Raw genomic sequence first — 24853 nt, forward strand, 5'->3', positions numbered from 1 at the left:
TAAAAAAAAAAAAAAAAAAACAGTTAATTATTACAACTAAGAAGGCAGTCAAACTGATCGGTCAGGACACCCGGTCGTCACAAATCCGTCCTGGGTGGCAGTTTAAAAGATTGATACACATGGATGTCCCTCTGTTTCTCATAGTAGACCTCTTCAACGCTGAACTGCTGCCTCAGCATGCTCAAAAAGTTTGTATCTCGCTTGTAGCGGATCTTACAGGCCAGCAACACCACGGTGGAGTCTGAACACAGGTGCTCCAGAGTCTGCAGCAGCGGGACAAAGGTGTCCTCCAGGTAAACAATGTCTGCCCCCAGCACCACATCAAATCCTCCAGCTGGGTAACGTTCAAGGCCCTCTCCCCAGCTCAGCTCTGACACAACCACTGACCCCTGGGAGTCCGGGGGCAGGTTGGCCTTCACGTTGGCAGAAAGGAAGTCCAGGGCCGGCTCTCTGTCAGTGATGGTGACCTTGGCCCCTGGAAAGGACAACAACAATGTGACCCTGTAAAAAGGCCAGTCATCATATACATCATATACAAGTGTTTATTCTTTAAGATGCTTGTTTAAGAAAGGAGATGCACTTATGACTTCTGGTGACTAGTAGTTCTCTTGAATACCTATGTTGAATACGCTTCCTGTAAGTCGCTTTGGATAAAAGCGTCTGCTAAATGACTGTAATGTAATGTGTGTTTACTCCAAAGTCTTATTATTGGATATACTCACCCATCAGTGCTGCAACAATGCCCACCAGTCCAGTGCCAGCTCCCAGTTCAATGACCCCTTTCCCCTTTAGCTCCAGCTTCCCCATCTCCAGGTACATACACATGACGACTGCCTGGAAGAACACACACACACACACACACACACACACACACACACAATACACACTCAATGAAATGCGTATTCACGACAGTAGTAACGTTGCCCCTGAACGCCTCACCTACCGCATCCCACACCACCGCTGCCACCCCGAGCTTCTTCCAGTCCTGCGCCAGACGCAGGTCGTGGTTGGCGAAGCGAAACTGTGCTGATGAATTGTGGAGTTTGGAAAGAGCAGGTAGCTGATTCTCCACGTAGGGAACTAGAGCCATGCTGGGTAATAAGTAGAAACCTCACTGTAATGCATAGCTGTGTGGTTATGGTTTAACCCCAGTGTTCATGCGCAGTGCTGTTCTTCTTCTCTGAGTTTTTTAAGGTATTTTTTTACTTTTTATGCTTTTTTTTTTTAAAATCCACCCAGCTCATTACTGCCACCCTCTGGCATGCTCCTCAATGTACATTGCCTGTTTTAAAATCTTCTTTTTCTACAAATTGTTCTTGGTTTTGGTGAAAATAAATTGATTTTTCCCTTACTTTGTACTGTGTAATGAGTGATTATCTTTAACCCTTTCATGCATGAATTATGATGACAACCTCAGTCAGTGTTTTTATTGCTCTTTATGGCATGAAAAACAAGATTTGAACTTTTTCAAAGAGACTCACTCAGGTGCGTTTTTGTTTTCAACTGAAGAAATATGTAATTAACAAACAAATGAATAAAATGATATATAAAGATGTGAAAACTATGAAATAATATATGTATATACAAAGAAAATGTGCAGACTATCTTTTATGATAAAAAATAAATAAATAAGCACCCAGGGCACAAAGCCACAAGACACTGTAGATGCAGATGTACTTGGTTCCTCGTGTGCATGCAGCATCATGGCATCTGTTTGCATTTGTTGCTTCAGTGAGCTGGGGCCAGTGGTTTCCAGAGCCAAACCTGATCTCAGGGGGGCCTTGGATGTGCAACTATGCCATCAAAACCCATGCATATACAAGAAAACAACATTTGAATAGCTGTCCACTGTAGTGACCTCTATGCATGAAAGGGTTGCTATTATTCATAATATATAATATACATATATAGTATAAATGGATCTGAGTATGCAAATGAAACACATTTTGGCCTAAAGCATCTTTATAAAGGGTTTTATTTGCTTTTATCCCAGTGCTAGAACCTTCAAGCAGGTGCTGGTGTGTATCACATACACCGGTCTGTCAATAGCAATGATGCATTCACGTCCAATCGGAGCATTCCGAATACCTAGCACAATTAATAAAAAAAAACCAATTAAATCAATAATAAAATTTGAAAACAAATACAGTTTACGACAACTTTCATACGTGAGCTCACGTTTATCATCGCAGAGTGCATATACATTATTGCCACAATGACGGATGAACAACACTATCATTTGAGTCCACACGTTACGTGAATGCAGCACATGCTACGTCACCGGAGACTGCGTTCCCATTGGTCGGTCACTACAAGCCCCGCCTTCTCCAGAGCAGCATTAATACCTCTCACGCTGTCACGGTAAACAAGAAACTTCAACACACAAGACGCCAAAAATGATCAACTGGAAGGTAAATAAACGCATCTGGATTATGTTTTATGCATATATTATGTCTGTTTTTGGTTATCTGCGTAATAGATCGTGCGTAGTTGTTTTCTTCTATGACAAAGCAAGGTTGTCTCAGCTGTCACGAGCACAATGCTAAAGCTGCTTCTGTCACAAACTTACTGCAAAATGAATATAAGTTACCTTTAAAACAAGTGTGAATGCCTGTCTATTCCTTCACCTGTCTCTGTTGTTGTGTATGTGAGGTTAAAAGGGACAATCTGCATGGAAATAACTTGAGAAAAAATGATTAAATCAGATGTCAGCAATTGAATAAATGAAATGTATGCCACTTCATAGATTGTACATGTGATGAATTATAGAGTGCACTGTATTGATTCAGGATAAAGTTTTGAAACTGATCATAAGGTGTGTAAAAATTGACCATTTTCTTTTTGAATGAAGTTTTGGAATGGAAAACTGTGTCCATGACTTGTTACAAATAAGAAGCCCAAAGTGCGCATGGTCCGCAGCTGCTTCTCTCTTTCACTTCCACCTCCCATTTTGACAGCTGAGGCCTCTTGTGGATAAGAGGGGAGGAGGGGAGGAGGGGGAGAGAAACACCTCAAGGGTCCCAGAATGTTCCACAGCCTTCTTTCTCCTTCCTTCCCCCCCCTTCCATTTCTTATTGAGTAGTCACAAAAGGTCAACTTTCTTTAGGAGTAAAAAGTTACTCTTTTGTGTCCTGTGATCATTGGTGAAGTTATGTCTGGAAGAAAAACAATCATTAAAAGGAAACAGTTGTTTCTTCAACAGAAACACTCTTTGGTTTGCATTGTCATCTGGAGGCAGAATAATGGAAAAAAAAGCCCTCCTTAAACATAAACTGTCCAATTCTCAGGTTTTAGACAACGTCCCCCTCCTCCTGTACATCCTGGCCCTGAAGACACTGCTGCTGTGTTTGGCGTTCGCCGGGACTAAGATCTACCAAAGTAGGAAAGCAGAAGCGGCCCTGAAGAAGGAGCAAGCGGAGAAGAGGAGGCTCGCCCAGCAGACCCAGGAGCTCTTAGACAACAAGAAGGATGACTGAGCGGAGGAGAGAAGCTGCAGTACAGAGGTACTGCACCGTACCCAGACATCAAATGTTTGTCCAGTAGGTGTGCCGACAGGGATGCTTAAAACTTAAAGTGTTCTGCTGTTTTACACGCAGTAGATATTTCATTATTTATACTCCATTTACAACATCCTTCAAATCTGTGAACCGGTCTCTTTACTGAATAATTACAGAACAGTTCAAAACATCTGGAATATAATGAGACATTTTTATTTGTTTTACATTTTAATCACACTTGGCAAAACTGCAAACTGGTCCCTGACACACTCATTCCCGCCATCGTTTGTTTTTTGCATCACATCCCGACAATTGCTGAAGCTAATCTGAGTCAAAACATGTCAACCACACCGATTCTCCGAAAATGTTTCTCCAATAGTTTCACCTGAATGACCTATGTACTATAAATGGGGTCAGTATAATGTACAACAATTTACTATTTTCCATTGTTGCACCCAGGGGACATTTACACTTTGTATGATATACATGAACTGCTAGCACTGCTCGCTGCATGAACACGGACATGTGATATAAAACATGTATGGGTAGATTAGACTCATCTTTTCAGTCATGGTGGTTCATTTCTACGAGGGCATAATAATATGAAATAAATAAAGTCGTATCAACAGGTTATTGATTTTGATCAATTTCCCTTTCTGTTCTCCAGGTAAACCTGTTACTGACCTGAAGAAGGGGCCACCTGCTCCACATATGAGCAAGATGTCTGGTTGACAACAGGAGGACCTTCCTGTGCTTCAGGAGATTGTTTGTAGTTCTGGTATCATTTTTTTTTTTTTTTTTTTTTTTGTATGAAAATAAATGGCAGCAGAAACCATGCGGTCTCACTGAAGCGAGACTGGACTGAGGGACTTATTAGTTGTTTTTAAACAGAGATGTACTCTAAATACGTACTGTAAATGAACCACAGCAGGCTCAGCATTCGCATTCATTTCCAAAGCACACACTCCTTTCCGGGCCTCATCTTCTGCCTTGTTAATTCTCTGATCTATCTATCTATCTCCACATTTGAACAAGCTTCACTTTGTACACCGGAATACTACTACACATGGTAGTCAGGTCTGCTTATTTTAACGAATACAGCATGGTATCTGTTCTGTCATATTCATTGTAAATTGTGAGCCAGCTTTGTGCCAAACTTTTGTATTTATATTAAACAGTTTGTTCCACATGCTACATCGTTGGTCTGACTTCATTTCCCAGAATTCCTCGGGGGGGAATCCTGATGGGTATCTCTCCTTACTTGATATGTTTTGTCCAATGAATTGCTTCTTTGTTCTAAAGCCACAGGTGTCACCATGAGTCTGCTTTTATTAGTCATAATGTGTTTCACTATTGAGAGTACTGTCCAAATATTCCTTTCTCATTTCTTAATTTTTTTTAAATATTAATCAGTTTTTTACTTCATGATCCATCATAGTCTGACACACTGGATGTCTATGGCAGTTAATATTCCTGGCAAGACTCTACCGGTATATTTTATATTTCTTGGTGGAAAAAAAAGTATTCTTTTATCCTCTCTACTCTTCTGCTCTGACATGTGTGCTCTGTTTTTTTTCAAAGCTCCATTTCCAGTGAAGCAGCAGTTCACTGCTTTCCCAGGAGCATTCCACCCATGACTGATTCATTGTTTTTACTCTTTTTACATTTTTCTCTCCCTGCTGTGACGGTCCATCAATTCTACATGTGACTTTTCTCCAGAGTTCATCACCTCACCTGTTAACCGGATAATAACAGAATATACTGATATTGTGTGGCAGTTTTGGGTCATTGAAGAAATGTAACTAATTACATTTACTCAAGTACTTTTTTAAATATGTACTTTGGAAAATATTGACATTTTATGCTACTGTATTGGGTACGGCTGAAGACGGAGTTTATTACCTTCCTATCTCATTGACATGCATACATAAACAGAAATACATAAATAAATGTAGGGGTGGAATAAATTAAAGATATTATTTGTTTGATTATCAACTTATTTATCCAGTTTTTATTTACACACGCATATATATATTTTTATTTTTGTCCATATTTTCATTATTACTAGATCCGAATTATATATTATTTATACATTTATGTATTTATACTTAAGCCATTTTTCTTCCTTCATCGTCCCAAGTTTTTACACACAAAATATATGATCAGTATATATAAAACCATGCATTATTACTTGTAAAACTGATTTTTTGTTGTTGTTGTTTTGCTACTTTTACTTAAATAAACCTGAATACTTTCCCCACTGCAGTCTGAGCTCTTTAGTGGTTTTCTTAATTGTAATAGTAGTAAACCTGTGAGAGACCCAGGGAAATGGGATTTGTCTCTAAGCTAGCAGAGGGGTCTAGAGATGTTGGACACAATTGTTGGCCCTCTTAACTGTGAGTGAAATTGATTCTGTGAAAAATAATTCTCTTGATTATTCAGAATTGAATAATGACACAAATATTTAAACTGACACAAATATTTAAAATAAGCAGCTTGCAGTTAACCCTGAAGGGTGAATGTGATAATGTCATGTCCAGTCTTGATATATTATTCTGTGTATCTTTTTTTAATGCTTAAAAATAGTTTGTTATGGTAATTAATCCCTGTGTGTGTGTGTGTGTGTGTGTGTGTGTGTGTGTGTGTGTGTGTGTGTGTGTGTGTGTGTGTGTGTGTGTGTGTGTGTAACCATTCAAAATAATTTATGTCACAAAGACATATGTATTTTTAGCTGATATAGTTATTAATTGCTTAATAAGCAACATCAGTTACATTTCCTTTGTTGTTGTTCTTATTTCATCTGAATTATATATATATATAGTCTTGGGTGCCACTATTTGTATGTTTTTAACCTGTTGCCCACTTCTTTTTTTACAATTTCAAATTTAAATTTTTAGCTGTAACTTAATTCAGGTTTGTATAATATTAAACCAAAGAAAATATTTTTATTTACTTAAATTAATTCAAAAACATGCATACATTTTTTTCTAAAGGGATAAAACAAACAGTCAAACAGAAACTTGGTTTTTTAACATTTATGGAAATAGGAGGCCTCATCCAACAATGTAACAAAAAATGAAAATCAAGTAAACAATAATTTTTCAATGCAGATGTTTTATTTCATTTATACACCAAGGTTGTTTTGAATGTGCGTAATATTGTTCAACTTGAAATTATTATTATTATTATTTTGTGTTTCCTCGTATAGGCGGTTGCAGGTGGAGTGGTGTCTAAACGATTCTTGGGAACTATGGATGAGTCTTCAGGTTCGTCAAATCCTTCATGTCTTTGTGATTTTATTTATGAATATTGAGCAATTCTCAAGTTTCCAGTGTTGGTGCTTAATATAAATGCACACATACAAATATCGAGCACAGTATATTTTGTTCATGCTCTCACATCACACTATCACTGTGCACATTGCGGTAAATGTTAGGAGTTCTCTTTGAAGGTCAAATACTCCGGTCAGGGCGTTCTAGTGCCTGGCCGTACGATGGAAAAGGAACAGAGACACATAAAGAAGGATGAGCTCATGCTGCAGAGAAACCAGATCACAGAAACCCAGTTTCACGAACTGATAAGGCCCTCAGAAAGTCTAAACCAAGAGCCGCCTTCCTTTTTTAGGGACCTATCATATTCAACTCATAAAAGTCTATATAACATGATGCGCACTCTGTTTAAGCGCCTTTTAGTTGCTGAACTTCTCAATACTGCTAGGCCCGTGCACGTACAACTGCTGGGCGATATACCCTGTTATCCTTCAATAAATGTCACATTTGTTTTAAGATGAATCTGGAGTAGAAGCCTGTCTTGTTTCCACTCAACATGTTTTAACTAAAGGTTCATCAATGAAATCAACTCAACCAGAGCTCTGCCACAGCTCAACCCAAAAAGCAACAACCTTCTCTAACACAAATGGGGGCTATTTAAAGGGGAATGGCTGAGAGGAGATCTGGAACAGGTGTGGTGATGATCAATGATTGGAACCAGGTGCACACATCTGAGAAGGAGAAATGAATACAGTGGGAGGAGACAGAACAACAACACAAACCAACAACACAAAACAGAACACAATACATGTAGGCCTACAACATGTATACATACAAGACACTGTACGGAACATATAGTATGTAAAAAAAAAAAAAAAAAGCATAGTATAGTATGTCGAAATAAATAATAAATGTCATAGTATAGTATGTCGAAATGAGTGGGAAAGTAATGTGGAAAAAAGTCATAGTATAGTATGTGGAAAAAAATCTGAAAAAAAAAAAAAGTCATAGTATAGTATGTCGAAAAAAGTGAAAAAAAGTCAAAATATAGTTTGTCAATAAAGTCATAGTATGTGCTATGCTATGCTTTTTGACATAACATAGCATGTCAAGAAGTTGAAAAAACACAGTATGTCGAAAAAAGTCAAAATATAGTATGTCGATAAAGTCATATTATAGTATGTTTTAAAAAGTCTAGATAAAATCATAGTATAGTATGTCGAAATAAATAAAAAATGTCACAGTATAGTATGTCGAAATAAGTGGGAAAGTCATGTGGAAAAAGTCAGTTTAGTATGTGGAAAAAAATCTGAAAAAAAGTCATAGTATAGTATGTCGAAAAAAGTGAAAAAAGTCAAAATATAGTTTGTCAATAAAGTCATAGTATGTGCTATGCTATGCTTTTTGACATAGCATAGCATGTCAAGAAGTTGAAAAAAGTCATAGTATAGTATGTCGAAAACAATTAAAAATGTCATAATATAGTATGTTGAAAAAAGTAACCAAAAGTCATAGCATAGTATGTCGAAGAAAAGTGAAAATAGTCATAGTATAGTATGTCGAAATAAGTGGGAAAGTCATGTGGAAAAAAGTCATAGTATAGTATGTGGAAAAAATATGAAAAAAAAGTCATAGTATAGTATGTCGAAAAAAGTGAAAAAAGTCAAAATATAGTTTGTCAATAAAGTCATAGTATGTGCTATGCTATGCTTTTTGACATAACATAGCATGTCAAGAAGTTGAAAAAAGTCATAGTATAGTATGTCGAAAACAATTAAAAATGTCATAATATAGTATGTTGAAAAAAGTAACCAAAAGTCATAGCATAGTATGTCGAAAAAAAGTGAAAATAGTCATAGTATAGTATGTCGAAATAAGTGGGAAAGTCATGTGGAAAAAAGTCATAGTATAGTATGTGGAAAAAAATATGAAAAAAAAGTCATAGTATAGTATGTCGAAAAAAGTGAAAAAAGTCAAAATATAGTTTGTCAATAAAGTCATAGTATGTGCTATGCTATGCTTTTTGACATAGCATAGCATGTCAAGAAGTTGAAAAAAGTCATAGTATAGTATGTTGAAAACAATTAAAAATGTCATAATATAGTATGTTGAAAAAAGTAACCAAAAGTCATAGCATAGTATGTCGAAAAAAAGTGAAAATAGTCATAGTATAGTATGTCGAAATAAGTGGGAAAAGTGAAAATATAGTTTGTCAATAAAGTCATAGTATGTGCTATGCTATGCTTTTTGACATAGCATAGCATGTCAAGAAGTTGAAAAAAGTCATAGTATAGTATGTCGAAAACAATTAAAAATGTCATAATATAGTATGTTGAAAAAAGTAACCAAAAGTCATAGCATAGTATGTCGAAAAAAAGTGAAAATAGTCATAGTATAGTATGTCGAAATAAGTGGGAAAGTCATGTGGAAAAAAGTCATAGTATAGTATGTGGAAAAAAATCTGAAAAAAAGTCATAGTATAGTATTGTTTGTCAATAAAGTCATAGTATGTGCTATGCTATGCTTTTTGACATAGCATAGCATGTCAAGAAGTTGAAAAAAAATCTGGAAAAAAGTCATAGTATAAAATATAGTATGTCAATAAAGTCATAGTAAAATGCTTTTTGACATAGCATAGCATGTCAATTAAAAGTATGTCAAAACAATATAGTATAGTATGTTGAAAAAAGTAACCAAAAAAGTCTGGAAAGTCAAAAAAAGTCATAGTATAGTATGTGGAAAAAAATCTGAAAAAAAAGTCATAGTATAGTATGTCGTAAAAAGTGAAAAAAGTCAAAATATAGTTTGTCAATAAAGTCATAGTATGTGCTATGCTATGCTTTTTGACATAGCATAGCATGTCAAGAAGTTGAAAAAAGTCATAGTATAGTATGTCGAAAACAATTAAAAATGTCATAATATAGTATGTTGAAAAAAGTAACCAAAAGTCATAGCATAGTATGTCGAAAAAAAGTGAAAATAGTCATAGTATAGTATGTCGAAATAAGTGGGAAAGTCATGTGGAAAAAGTCAGTTTAGTATGTGGAAAAAAATATGAAAAAAAAGTCATAGTATAGTATGTCGAAAAAAGTGAAAAAAGTCAAAATATAGTTTGTCAATAAAGTCATAGTATGTGCTATGCTATGCTTTTTGACATAGCATAGCATGTCAAGAAGTTGAAAAAGTCATAGTATAGTATGTCGAAAACAATTAAAAATGTCATAATATAGTATGTTGAAAAAAGTAACCAAAAGTCATAGCATAGTATGTCGAAAAAAGTGAAAATAGTCATAGTATAGTATGTCGAAATAAGTGGGAAAGTCATGTGGAAAAAAGTCATAGTATAGTATGTGGAAAAAAGTGAAAAAAGTCAAAGTATAGTTTCTCAATAAAGTCATAGTCATATGTATAGTATGTCATGTCAAGAAAAAAAAAATCTGAAAAAAAAGTCATAGTATAGTATGTCGAAAAAAGTCAAAATATAGTTTGTCAATAAAGTCATAGTATGTGCTATGCATAGCATGGTATAGTAAAAAAAAAAAGTCATAGTATAGTATGTGGAAAAAAATCTGAAAAAAAAGTCATAGTATAGTATGTCGTAAAAAGTGAAAAAAGTCAAAATATAGTTTGTCAATAAAGTCATAGTATGTGCTATGCTATGCTTTTTGACATAGCATAGCATGTCAAGAAGTTGAAAAAAGTCATAGTATAGTATGTCGAAAACAATTAAAAATGTCATAATATAGTATGTTGAAAAAAGTAACCAAAAGTCATAGCATAGTATGTCGAAAAAAGTGAAAATAGTCATAGTATAGTATGTCGAAATAAGTGGGAAAGTCATGTGGAAAAAAGTCATAGTATAGTATGTGGAAAAAAATCTGAAAAAAAAAGTCATAGTATAGTATGTCGAAAAAAGTGAAAAAAGTCAAAATATAGTTTGTCAAAAAGTGAAAAAAAAAAAGTCAAAATATAGTTTGTCAATAAAGTCATAGTATGTGCTATGCTATGCTTTTTGACATAGCATAGCATGTCAAGAAGTTGAAAAAAGTCATAGTATAGTATGTCGAAAACAATTAAAAATGTCATAATATAGTATGTTGAAAAAAGTAACCAAAAGTCATAGCATAGTATGTCGAAAAAAAGTGAAAATAGTCATAGTATAGTATGTCGAAATAAGTGGGAAAGTCATGTGGAAAAAAGTCATAGTATAGTATGTGGAAAAAAATCTGAAAAAAAGTCATAGTATAGTATGTCGAAAAAAGTGAAAAAAGTCAAAATATAGTTTGTCAATAAAGTCATAGTATGTGCTATGCTATGCTTTTTGACATAGCATAGCATGTCAAGAAGTTGAAAAAAGTCATAGTATAGTATGTGGAAAAAAATCTGAAAAAAAAGTCATAGTATAGTATGTCGTAAAAAAAAAAGTGAAAAAAAAAAGTCAAAATAAGTTTGTCAATAAAGTCATAGTATGTGCTATGCTTTGTCAATAAAGTCATAGTATGTGCTATGCTATGCTTTTTGACATAGCATAGCATGTCAAGAAGTTGAAAAAAGTCATAGTATAGTATGTCGAAAACAATTAAAAATGTCATAATATAGTATGTTGAAAAAAGTAACCAAAAGTCATAGCATAGTATGTCGAAAAAAAGTGAAAATAGTCATAGTATAGTATGTCGAAATAAGTGGGAAAGTCATGTGGAAAAAAGTCATAGTATAGTATGTCGAAAACAATTAAAAATGTCATAATATAGTATGTTGAAAAAAGTAACCAAAAGTCATAGCATAGTATGTCGAAAAAAAGTGAAAATAGTCATAGTATAGTATGTCGAAATAAGTGGGAAAGTCATGTGGAAAAAAGTCATAGTATAGTATGTGGAAAAAAATATGAAAAAAAGTCATAGTATAGTATGTCGAAAAAAGTGAAAAAAGTCAAAATATAGTTTGTCAATAAAGTCATAGTATGTGCTATGCTATGCTTTTTGACATAGCATAGCATGTCAAGAAGTTGAAAAAAGTCATAGTATAGTATGTCGAAAACAATTAAAAATGTCATAATATAGTATGTTGAAAAAAGTAACCAAAAGTCATAGCATAGTATGTCGAAAAAAAGTGAAAATAGTCATAGTATAGTATGTCGAAATAAGTGGGAAAGTCATGTGGAAAAAAGTCATAGTATAGTATGTGGAAAAAAATCTGAAAAAAGTCATAGTATAGTATGTCGAAAAAAGTAAAAAAAGTCAAAATATAGTTTGTCAATAAAGTCATAGTATGTGCTATGCTATGCTTTTTGACATAACATAGCATGTCAAGAAGTTGAAAAAGTCATAGTATAGTATGTCGAAAACAATTAAAAATGTCATAATATAGTATGTTGAAAAAAGTAACCAAAAGTCATAGCATAGTATGTCGAAAAAAAGTGAAAATAGTCAAATGTCATAGTATGTCGAAAAAAGTGAAAAAAGTCAAAATATAGTTTGTCAATAAAGTCATAGTATGTGCTATGCTATGCTTTTTGACATAGCATAGCATGTCAAGAAGTTGAAAAAAGTCATAGTATAGTATGTGGAAGAAATATGAAAAAAGAGTCATAGTATGTCGAAAATGAAAACAGAGTATGTCTCTGTTTTCTCTTCAGACTGCTGAATGACCAAAGACACATGAAGGGCCTGGAGGAGACGAGAACGGGAATGCACTTTGAATTTAAAAAAAAAGATTATAAAACTAATCTTTCTCTCTCTTATTGTATTTGCTGAAGTTGATTTACTTGCATGATACAGTTTTGTTTGTTTTATTGTTGATTTTAGTGTTTCAACTCTTTTCAGGAAACAGAACGGTCCTTCTTGAACCAGAGCCGGGGTTTGATGCTTTCACCTCAAGTGGTCAAGATTGAATCAAGATAAAACTGAGAACTTCTCATTCACAGTGAAAGTGCTGGTGACAATGCAAAAGTCCAGCTTTAAGCTATCACTGCTTAAACAAAACTATGAAACATGTTATTTATTCTCTGAATAACAATTTCAATTCAACAGCTGCTGGATTGGTCCAAAACAAATCCAAAAACAAAATAAATCAAATTAGTGAATTTAGCAAGAATTTTGTTTTATAATATTTGATTTAAAATTCAAAGTGCATTCAGAACAGATGTGTTTTCATCCTGTGACAGAAGATGTGTTGAGTTTCTGCTCTCCTGATGTCAATGAGGAACTCAGGATGCAGCAATACAAATAACTTTATCTATAAAGCATTTTTCTTAACAAGGTTACAAAGTGCATTTCAGAAAAAAAGAAAACAGCAGATTAAACCAAAAACAACAATAAAACAACAGCAGAATAAAATGGACATGATCTCAACACGGTCGGGGTTGATAGGCTGATGGCTGAAAGTCTGAGGTGAAAGGATCAATCCCGACTCTCCTGTCGAGTCAACCTCAGTCTTCAGACTCTCAGAGTTTTCTCCTCAGCAGTGAGAAGAACAAACCTCAGAACAAACGGCCGGTGGTCACCCTCAGGGATAGCTCACCAGGATGAGGAGCTGGTAGAGACTGAAGCTTGTCTTTATGAGGTGAAAGGTTCAAATCCAGACTCTGGTTCAGGAAGGTCCAGTCTGTTTCCTCAACAGAACTGAAGGAGCTTCGTGATGCTAACGGGACATTTATTTTATATCTGAAATGAGCAGAACAACCTTTTATTGTTGAAAAGTGTCGTAGGTGTTTGGTTCTTCCAGAGGTTTGATGTGTTTGAGTGGAGTGAAGGCGGCGTGACCAAATAGCTCAGTGAGTTAGCAGACTGCTGTGAAGAGCTGAGGTCGTGAGCTCGTTCCTCATTTGGCGCAGAGATTTTTAAGGATCCACACCCAAAGTGGACGTGCTGATACGACGTGAGGTGAAGTCTGTTTCCTCAACAGACTATAAACACTAAGAACTAAAGTGAAGCAGCCTTATAGTGAAGAGTGACAGTTTGTTTTTGCAGAACAACATGTGGAGCTGCAGCTGGTCAGCGTGTCGGATCAGATAGCTCACGGTGATAGAGGACTGCTCAGGAGTCTGGAGGTCGTGAGATCCATCCTGCGGCGCGGTCAATTTTTAAGATCCAACAGCCAAGATGAGGGAGTGAAATATTGTAGGAAAGCGTTTGATTTGATTTAAGTGATCCTGGTGAAAGGTGACTGGAGGTCATGAGTTTAAACCTTCAGTGATGCGTTAAAGTTTGAGGTCTGACACCCAAAATAGGCAAATATATTAAAAAACTCTACAATGTGTGAGAAAAGAGATAGCTCAAGATGATAGACCACTGTTTTGGAGACTAGAGGTTGTGGGTTCAATCCCTATTTGGTGCAGTGAATTTTAGGTCTAACACCCAGAATGAGGAGGTGAAATATGCAAAGAAACAGAGTCAAGTGTCAGAGCAGATAGCTCCAGGAGATGTACGACTGCTTAGGAGACAGGAGGTTATAGGTTCAATCCCTATTTGGTGCAGTGAGTTTTAGGTGTAATTCCCAGAATGAGGAGGTGAAATATGCAAAGAAACAGAGTCAAGTGTCAGAGCAGATAGCTCCAGGAGATGGACGACTGCTTAGGAGACAGGAGGTTATAGGTTCAATCCCTATTTGGTGCAGTGAATTTTAGGTCTAACACCCAGAATGAGGAGGTGAAATATGCAAAGAAACAGAGTCAAGTGTCAGAGCAGATAGCTCCAGGAGATGGACGACTGCTTAGGAGACAGGAGGTTATAGGTTCAATCCCTATTTGGTGCAGTGAGTTTTAGGTGTAATTCCCAGAATGAGGAGGTGAAATATGCAAAGAAACAGAGTCAAGTGTCAGAGCAGATAGCTCCAGGAGATGGACGACTGCTTAGGAGACAGGAGGTTATAGGTTCAATCCCTATTTGGTGCAGTGAGTTTTAGGTGTAATTCCCAGAATGAGGAGGTGAAATATGCAAAGAAACAGAGTCAAGTGTCAGAACAGATAGCTCGTGGAGATGGACGACTGCTTAGAAGACAGGAGGTTATGGGTTCAATTCTTATGTGTGGCAATGAATTTTAAGGTCCAACTCCCAAATGACGAAGTCAAATATACGAAACGAACATCTCAAAGTGTGTGAGAGGTGATGGCGTGGTTACGCTCTGCCCGGTTTGTACGCCGTCGAGCCGGGTTCGATTCTCACCCTAGTGAGGACATCAATCCAGTGCCGGAGGGAGTTTGAGCAGTGAGTCTCCTCCCCGGTCTCCAGAGAAATAAACGGAGAGGGTTATGACAAATAAATGCAAAGAAGCGGAAAGGGTTATGCTATTTTTTTTTAATTAAAAATTTAGCTGCACACAAAAATAAAAAAAATTTGAACCACCCCCCCTCATTCTTTTAGACTCTCAGAGTAACCGCAGGGTGGAAGAAGAGGAGGAGGATGAAGAAGAAAAGGAACTCCGTCGGCGTCGTCTTCTTCTTCTTCTTCAGGTCAGGTGTGGAAACTCTGCCCTCATCTGAGGAGAAAAGGACAACATTAGAATTTGCATCACAATTACGATTTTTTTATGACATACTATTTATATGTACTACAAGATTTGTTTGACTATTTTTAGGAGTACTACTACAACAACAATAACTACTACTACTACAACAATAATGACTTCAACAACTACTAATAATAATAATCAACTTGATAATTACCAAATGTTTGTTCCATGCGCTCCCGTTCTCGTCTCCTCCAGGCCCTTCATGTGTCTTTGTTCATTCAGCAGTCTGAAGAAAAAACAGAGACACACATTTAGTTAATATATTAAGACTCTCCTTCTTCAGTGACAGATCTGGATTTATAAAGAGTGTTTGCATCAGATTTCATGCAAGATGGATCAAAACCTTTTAAAGAAAACACAGGTAGGTATATTGGGTCATACACTGATGATGTCATCACAATGGGACGGGTGTGACGGTGACATGGATTACATTTTTAAAGAGAATGACAATTATTTATGACTTTGACATTATTAGATAGATGTATAAGATATACTATACATTTTTTTAATGTTTTAATAGTTACTTACATTTAGGGCCCTTTAGGTCACAAAATAACTCCCAATAATTAAATGGAGATCTTCACTGTCAGTCCATTAATATGGCTACAAGATAACAAATAATAAAATAAAATAAAAATAAATAAATAAAACATTCATGTCAAGGTGGTCAAGTGATTTTGACAAATACTATGTGTGTCCCCTGGTTTCATTCTACACAATCTACTATGAATTAAAAAAGGCTAAAATACCAGATAAATATGAATACGTTGATTTACTGCTGATTACTTACTTGGTCTCGGAGGCGGCTGAGCAGCTTCTGATGAGCCTCCCTCTGTTTCTCCAGCTGCTCCTCCAACCTTCTCTGGAGGATGGAGACACAAAAACACACATTACAGACAGACAATCATTCGTATATGAAAAGCATGTTTTACATCTGTTTTCAGATGGCATTTTGTTTTTCAAGTCCTCCTCACCTTGATGTCCTCGTCTCCATCCAGTCTGCTGCTCCTCGTCCAACACCTTGTGTCTTCACTCTGAGAACCAACAAAGAACACAAATGCGCTCCTTAAATGGGCTGTGATGTCAGCTTCAGGTATTCTGACTTAACGTTAAATCACACTGAATGACGTCTGAAACCTCGTTTCCACACAGTTTTGTTTTATGTCCCTATTGCATAGAAGTTTGTTTAAGAACTGCGCCCCCTAGTGTTCAACGACATGAAATGCATCTCTTAAGGGATGGCTAGAAACGCCCCAAAATGGGAGATCGACATACTATACTGACTTTTTTTCAACTTTTCGACAAGCTATACTATGACATTATTTAGACTTTTTTCAACATACTATACTATGACTTTATCGACATACTTTTTTTCACTTTTTTTCGACATACTATACTATGACTTTTTTTCAACTTTTTGACATACTATACTATGACTTTTTTTCAACTTTTTGACATGCTATGGTATGACTTTTTTTAAACATACTATACTATGACTTTATTTAGACTTTTTTCAACATACTATACTATGACTTTATCGACATACTATATTTTGACTTTTTTTCACTTTTTTTCGACATACTATACTATGACTTTTTTTCAACTTTTTGACATACTATACTATGACTTTTTTTCAACTTTTTGACATACTATGGTATGACTTTTTTTCAACATACTATACTATGACATTATTTAGACTTTTTTCAACATACTATACTATGACTTTATCGACATACTATATTTTGACTTTTTTTCGACATACTATACTATGACTTTTTTTCATCTTTTTGACATACTATACTATGACTTTTTTCAAACATACTATACTATGACTTTATTTAGACTTTTTTCAACATTCTATACTATGACTTTATCGACATACTATATTTTGACTTTTTTTCGACTTTTTGACATACTATACTATGACTTTTTTTCAACTTTTTGACATACTATGGTATGACTTTTTTTCAACATACTATACTATGACATTATTTAGACTTTTTTCAACATACTATACTATGACTTTTTTCAACATACTATACTATGACTTTATTGAAATACTATATTTTGACTTTTTTTCAGTTTTTTCGACATACTATGACTTTTTTTCAACTTTTTGACATGCTATGGTATGACTTTTTTTAAACATACTATACTATGACTTTATTTAGACTTTTTTCAACATACTATACTATGACTTTATCGACATACTATATTTTGACTTTTTTTTTTTTTTCGACACTTTTTTTTCGACATACTATACTCTGACTTTTTTTCATCTTTTTGACTTTTTGACTTTTTTGACTTTTTTCAAGTTAGGCTGACTTTTTTTCAAACATACTATACTATGACTTTATCGACATACTATATTTTGACTTTTTTTCGACATACTATACTATGACTTTTTTTCAACTTTTCGACATGCTATGGTATGACTTTTTTTCAACTTTTTGACATACTATACTATGACTTTTTTTCAACTTTTCGACATGCTATGGTATGACTTTTTTTCAACTTTTTGACATACTATACTATGACTTTTTTTCAACTTTTTGACATACTATTCTATGACTTTTTTTCAACTTTTCGACATGCTATGGTATGACTTTTTTTCAACATTCTATACTATGACATTATTTAGACTTTTTTCAACATACTATACTATGACTTTATCGACATTCTATATTTTGACTTTTTTCACTTTTTTTCGACATACTATACTATGACTTTTTTCACATGACTTTTTTTCAACTATGGTATGACTTTTTTTCAACATACTATACTATGACTTCATTTAGACTTTTTTCAACATACTATACTATGACTTTATCGACATACTATATTTTGACTTTTTTTCACTTTTTTTCGACATTTTGACTATGACTTTTTTTCACTTTTTTTTGACATACTATACTATGACTTTTTTTCAACTTTTTGACATGTTATGGTATGACTTTTTTTAAACATACTATACTATGACTTTATTTAGACTTTTTTCAACATACTATACTATGACTTTATCGACATACTATATTTTGACTTTTTTTCACTTTTTTTCGACATACAATACTATGACTTTTTTTTCAACTTTTTGACATGCTATGGTACTTTTTTTTTAAACATACTATACTATGACTTTATTTAGACTTTTTTCAACATACTATACTATGACTTTATCGACATACTATATTTTGACTTTTTTTCGACATACTATACTATGACTTTTTTTCAACTTTTCGACATGCTATGGTATGACTTTTTTTCAACATACTATACTATGACATTATTTAGACATTTTTCAACATACTATACTATGACTTTTTTCAACATACTATACTATGACTTTATTGAAATACTATATTTTGACTTTTTTTCAGTTTTTTCGACATACTATACTATGACTTTTTTTCAACTTTTCGACATGCTATGGTATGACTTTTTTTCAACATACTATACTATGACATTATTTAGACTTTTTTCAACATACTATACTATGACTTTATTGAAATACTATATTTTGACTTTTTTTCAGTTTTTTCGACATACTATGACTTTTTTTCAACTTTTTGACATGCTATGGTATGACTTTTTTTAAACATACTATACTATGACTTTATTTAGACTTTTTTCAACATACTATACTATGACTTTATCGACATACTATATTTTGACTTTTTTTCACTTTTTTTCGACATACTATACTCTGACTTTTTTTCATCTTTTTGACTTTTTGACTTTTTTGACTTTTTTCAAGTTAGGCTGACTTTTTTTCAAACATACTATACTATGACTTTATCGACATACTATATTTTGACTTTTTTTCGACATACTATACTATGACTTTTTTTCAACTTTTCGACATGCTATGGTATGACTTTTTTTCAACTTTTTGACATACTATACTATGACTTTTTTTCAACTTTTCGACATGCTATGGTATGACTTTTTTTCAACTTTTTGACATACTATACTATGACTTTTTTTCAACTTTTTGACATACTATTCTATGACTTTTTTTCAACTTTTCGACATGCTATGGTATGACTTTTTTTCAACATTCTATACTATGACATTATTTAGACTTTTTTCAACATACTATACTATGACTTTATCGACATTCTATATTTTGACTTTTTTCACTTTTTTTCGACATACTATACTTTTGACTTTTTTTCACTTTTTTTTGACATGCTATGGTATGACTTTTTTTCAACATACTATACTATGACTTCATTTAGACTTTTTTCAACATACTATACTATGACTTTATCGACATTCTATATTTTGACTTTTTTTCACTTTTTTTTGACATGCTATGACTTTTTTTCACTTTTTTTCATTTAGACATACTATACTATGACTTTTACTTTTTTGACTTTTTGACATGTTATGGTATGACATTTTTTTTTTTTTTTTTCTATATGCTATACAATGACTTTATTTAGACTTTTTTCGACATACTATACTATGACTTTATCGACATACTATATTTTGACTTTTTTTCAGTTTTTTTCGACATACTATACTATGATTTTTTTTCAACTTTTTGACATGCTATGGTATGACTTTTTTTAAACATACTATACTATGACTTTATTTAGACTTTTTTCAACATACTATACTATGACTTTATCGACATACTATATTTTGACTTTTTTTTTTTTTTTTCATACTATACTATGACTTTTTTTCAACTTTTCGACATGCTATGGTATGACTTTTTTTCAACATACTATACTATGACTTTATCGACATACTATACGTATTTTGACTTTTTTTCCCCACTTTTTCATACTATACTATGCCTTTTTTTCATATTTTTTCCCACATACTATACTATGACATTTTTTATTTTTACGACATATTGTGAATTTTTTCTAAGTAACTATAACTTTTACAACATTTTTCAGGAATACTACTACAACACTAACAATAACTACTAATAGAACAATAATTATAATTTGACTGCTACCACTTCAACAACTACCAAAACTAATAATAATAATATACTTGATAGTTACCAAATGTTTGTTCCAGGCGTTATCGTTCTCGTCTCCTCCTGGCCCTTCATGCGTCTTTGTTCATTCAGCAGTCTGAACAAAAAACAGAGACACACATTTACTAAACTATACTAAGTCTATCCTGCTTCAGTGACAGATCCTCCTGGTTTTAAACAGACTAAGAACCAACAAAGAAGACAAATGAGCCCCTTAAACAGGTTGAGAAGTCAGCTTCAATGTCCATGTCTATTACAGACCATCATTTATAATTTCATGAGTTTTTAAGACGTTCATAACAAAGCTAAAGAGCCCACTGAATTTAAAATGTTTGCTTTTGATATTCAACAACATTAAACACAAGGCAGCAGATAATATTGAGAAGAAGTATCCTACCTCAGAGCTTCAGCACGGAGAAGACGTTCTTTCAGTTGGTCTGTGTGACGTTCCTCTTCTTCACCGACCTGAAGACTCCACCATGGACCGTGTAAACACCAGTCAACTCTATAAGATGAAACAGAAAATAAATAGTCATCAGAATTAGCATCACATTTACATACATGTATGAAGAATACTACTAGTACTACTACTACTTGAACAACAACAAATACAAAAAAAGGTTCTCAAAGTTTTGATGACTGAGTTAAATATGGGGAGAATTTTTTTGACATAGTGTACTATGATATATTCATGAGATACAATATCATTAATTTTCAATGACATAATTAAGTATGACATTATGTATTTATTTATAGTATAGTTCTGAGTATACTCACTATATTATGACATTTGTATGAAATGATACACTATATTATGAATTGTTTTTATAGCTTAATATATGATAACATTTTTATGACACTATGAGAAATTCTATAACACTGAATTTATTACATACTATGCCATTTTTATGATATACTTTACTATGACTTATTTCTACTTTTTGTCATACTATAGTATGACATTTTTATGGAGTTATGAATATATTTATAGCGTACTATACTATGACATTCTTTAAGAATTGATTCACATTCATATATTTGACATTTTGTACTTTTTAATGCTATTTTTACAACACTATATTGTGATTTTTATAAAACTATTTTTAATACTTTATGGTTGCTTTACTATGATATTTTAAAAGAAATGTTATGACACTAAATTTAGTTTTAGCATATAAAAATAAGACTTTTTTTTTTACGACATACTATATCATTTTATTATATCATGTTTAACTAAGACTTTTTAAATTACATTTTTTATGACGTCACACAATATTTATACCATACTATGACTTTTTTTATTGGCTTTTTTATTTGACGTTTTGATATCACTTTTATGGCATACAATACTATGACTTCTTTACACTATATTATGATATTTTTTATGTCTTACTATTGAATGTGAGTGGTTTTTTAGGACATATATTAGGACTTTTTATGTCACACATAAGTAATTCATAAGAATGCAGAGTATATCTTTCCAACTTCACCCACATCTCTTAACCTCCAACAATAAGAGTATGAAAAGTATCACAAAATCGTTATAAAACACCATGTTCCTTCTCACAATATTCTCACATCTCTTTAATGGGGTTAATTGTTCTTCTTAATTGTTTGTTTATTGGCCCCAAACAGCCAGAGCATCACATGTGCGGAAGTTTCATGAATGGTGAATGTTTGCAGCAAGCAGGTGTGTGTTTGTTTGTGTTTTGTGTTTGTGGACTAGCCTCATAGCTCACCATAAGACTTCTGTTGTTTTCCACCACTCTTGTCCTTTCCTTTGGTCCCTTTAAATTCCGTCCTAAAAACATATTTATGAAGGACCGAAGCGCAAGATGTTGTCAGCCGTCGCTCATGCGTCATCGGATCAGTTCATCCAGGTGGGATGACGCACAGGAGGGTGTGTCGGGTTTTTGGGGGCGTGTCATTGCCACATCAGGGTCCCGTCATCAAAAATATGAAATGTATTACTCATCATTCATCTCGACATCAGTGGGGTTTTTTTTTCCGGTTGCATAACAAAGTAATTGTAAAAAAAAAGTATAGACTTATGTAGCCCAAGGGCAGCCAAAAACAGCAAGCAGTACCTGCGTTTGAACACTAGATGTCAGGCTTCTCACAGAGTTTGGAGTTTGGTGTGGCTTTTTTTTTTTTTTTGTGGTGTCCCCAAATTTTCTGTCTTTACTTGCTCATGATTTCAAACTCAAGAGTATAAAAACATCAACAAAACAACATTGATACTGTAGACAACTTTAGAACGACTCTTTTATTTTGAAAAAGAAATGTTTGAAGTCACTTGTAGCTTTGCCTTAAACACAATCCAACTCCAATTTCATGTATTTTTCTTTTAATTTCTTTTTATAAATTAGAATGGTATATTATGCATGCAATACCGCATTAGCCGCTTAGGTTTTCATCTTTCACAGAAAAAAAAACAAAAAAACATAAAACACAAAAAACCCTTAAAAGTCCAGATGAAGCTGCTTGGAAAAGGGGTGGTTGGAGAAGCCACAGCATGAAGCGATGTACACAGTTTGCGGTTGCATAGTACAGTACATGAAGTTCCTCATTTTTAAAACAGCATGCCGTTTTGTATTGCACATCACTGAAACTTTGTATACTGGACCTTGCTGTTGTTCCAAGTGTCCCACATGGGTCGTCATCGTTGTCTCATTTCAGCACATGTATACAGCAAATAGCATCTCTCAAAGACATTATGTACATTTTATTTGTTATAAAAATAATCGCCAGCAAATATTCATCTATTACTTTTTCTACTGGAATAAATAGTTGTTCTTTTGCTTGTTTTGTTTTTTTTAACTCTTTTGTTTTACACTTTACCGAATAAAATCCTCCCCATAAATTCTGTATTTTGTGGTCACCTTGAGATTTAATCCGTGAAAAATAATAATTAGTAGGCTGACTTTTGAGACAAAAGTTTGGCTGTAAGTAAAAGGTGAAACTAAAGTAAAAGAAAGCCAGGACTGTTTGGTTTTTTAATTCTGAGAGTGAGTGTGGCGTTATTTTTTTGTTCTGATCTCTTTCCTTGACTCAAAGGGGCAAACATCTCTCACCAGGAGAGGGATGGTGGGACGCTGGTCTGTAAATCCCTCCTGATTGTCTCAAGCAGCCCAGCTCAACATCGGTTGGTTTGAGTTTGAATGGAAAATGGTTACCTGTTCAATCAACCAGTAGAATTTATGCTATGGGGCAGAGTGAGACGGATACGCTTGTCACATTACACACTTTCTTTTTTTTGCATTCAGTTTCAATCCATTAACAAACTGTAAGTCAAATAACTCAACTGATTCTCATGTATATACTGTATTTATGTATAATAATCTGTGCCCCTTATACCAGATTCACATTATGGGACCAATAGCTCAATTATTTTTTTTACATTTTTGCTTATTCTTTTTGTGCTATACAAGTGTTTCCCCTTTCATCCAGATCTATACAGAGTGATCCATCAAATACATACTTTATTTTGCATTTAAATCAATAAATTAAGGAAAACATTTGCTCTTTGTGTTTAATGTAAGGTCGGACTTTAGGTTGTTGTCAGGGTCTAAAAATGAGGAGGAGGACTTTGTGGTTTTGGCCATGTTCTCCTCTGAAGGTTGCTCTAACTAGGCCTCGGATATGAGGTCCAATGAAACGGTGTCAGGCTGTAAAATGTTTGGGGACGGTCAAATATCTCTCCTATATAGGACAGGATTTATGTGTACTTTCAGAAGATTAAATTACAGAATTTGTGCTAGCAGCTCTAGTTATTCAAAATCGTAACTATTTAGATGTCGCTCTGTATAGATCTTTAGAAAAAATGAATCATTAAATCTCATCATATTTAAGGGAATGGATCCTTCATTCAGTATTTATTTTCTGGGCATTTTGTTATGCGTTCCATCATTGTTTGCAAGGCACCAAGCTAATCAGGTACATCATGTTTGTCAGAAGAGAAGAGGTCTCCATGAGAAGGAGCAGCTTCAACATTTGACTTAACATGCCAAAGAAAACTCTTCTGACAAATATGGTCTGTTATGCTGAACAATTGTGATATCAGAGAGCAAATCAGGAGAATAAACATTTTTTTTTTCTTTTCCTTAAAAAGTACATTTCACTGGCAGTGTGCTTTTGTTGTGTCTTTCATGGTTAAGGCCAGAATATGAAGGAACAAACTAGGCTTACTAGAAAATACATTGATAGATTTAACAAATTTTCAAATTAATTCAAAATGAATTTGTTTTAAAGTTTTTTTTTATCATTCATTCACTTTTTCATCCATGAGAGGCTTGTAAATATTTCATACAGTACGTTTTTGTCGTCAAACAAAGACACACTGCCAGGAGAACAGATGAATCAGAACACACACTTAATTCAGTTTTCATCCTTCCAGAAGGATCTCCCTTTTATAAATCAGAAACCATGCGCATCCCCAAAAAAAACCCAAAAACATTATTGATTTATCTCTAAATGACAAACTCTTCAGATAACTTCTGTTCTTGTGGCTTTCGTATTTACTTTATTTTTGTCCCGCTAAGAAAAACAACTTAACTATCGAATTATTTCAAGATTACAAATGT

General features: G+C 33.8%; 2 protein-coding genes and 1 long non-coding RNA gene across 3 annotated transcripts; 1 reads left to right on the top strand and 2 right to left on the bottom strand.

Moving 5' to 3' along the window:
- Positions 1–10: 10 nt before the first annotated feature.
- mettl21a (methyltransferase 21A, HSPA lysine) lies at positions 11–1182 on the bottom strand. Its single transcript, XM_054623564.1, has 3 exons — positions 944–1182; positions 723–834; positions 11–475 (listed from the first exon to the last, which is right to left on the bottom strand). The coding sequence occupies exons 1-3, from the start codon at positions 1088–1090 to the stop codon at positions 78–80; spliced, it is 657 nt and encodes a 218-aa protein (XP_054479539.1). The 5' UTR covers positions 1091–1182; the 3' UTR covers positions 11–77.
- Positions 1183–2323: 1141 nt separating this feature from the next.
- LOC129111571 (small integral membrane protein 11-like) lies at positions 2324–4303 on the top strand. The gene is made up of 3 exons (XM_054623565.1): positions 2324–2411; positions 3288–3503; positions 4165–4303. Exons 1-2 carry the CDS (start codon positions 2397–2399, stop codon positions 3474–3476), a joined length of 204 nt encoding a protein of 67 aa, XP_054479540.1. The 5' UTR covers positions 2324–2396; the 3' UTR covers positions 3477–3503; positions 4165–4303.
- A 10824-nt stretch (positions 4304–15127) lies between these two features.
- On the bottom strand, positions 15128–22133 carry LOC129111572 (uncharacterized). The gene is made up of 7 exons (XR_008532334.1): positions 22010–22133; positions 20668–20775; positions 20296–20367; positions 16249–16308; positions 16065–16136; positions 15429–15500; positions 15128–15241 (listed from the first exon to the last, which is right to left on the bottom strand). It is a non-coding gene; the product is annotated as an uncharacterized LOC129111572 (long non-coding RNA).
- Positions 22134–24853: the final 2720 nt, after the last annotated feature.

Source organism: Anoplopoma fimbria, chromosome 22 (genome assembly GCF_027596085.1).
Source record: "Anoplopoma fimbria isolate UVic2021 breed Golden Eagle Sablefish chromosome 22, Afim_UVic_2022, whole genome shotgun sequence".
Lineage (NCBI taxonomy): Eukaryota > Metazoa > Chordata > Actinopteri > Perciformes > Anoplopomatidae > Anoplopoma > Anoplopoma fimbria.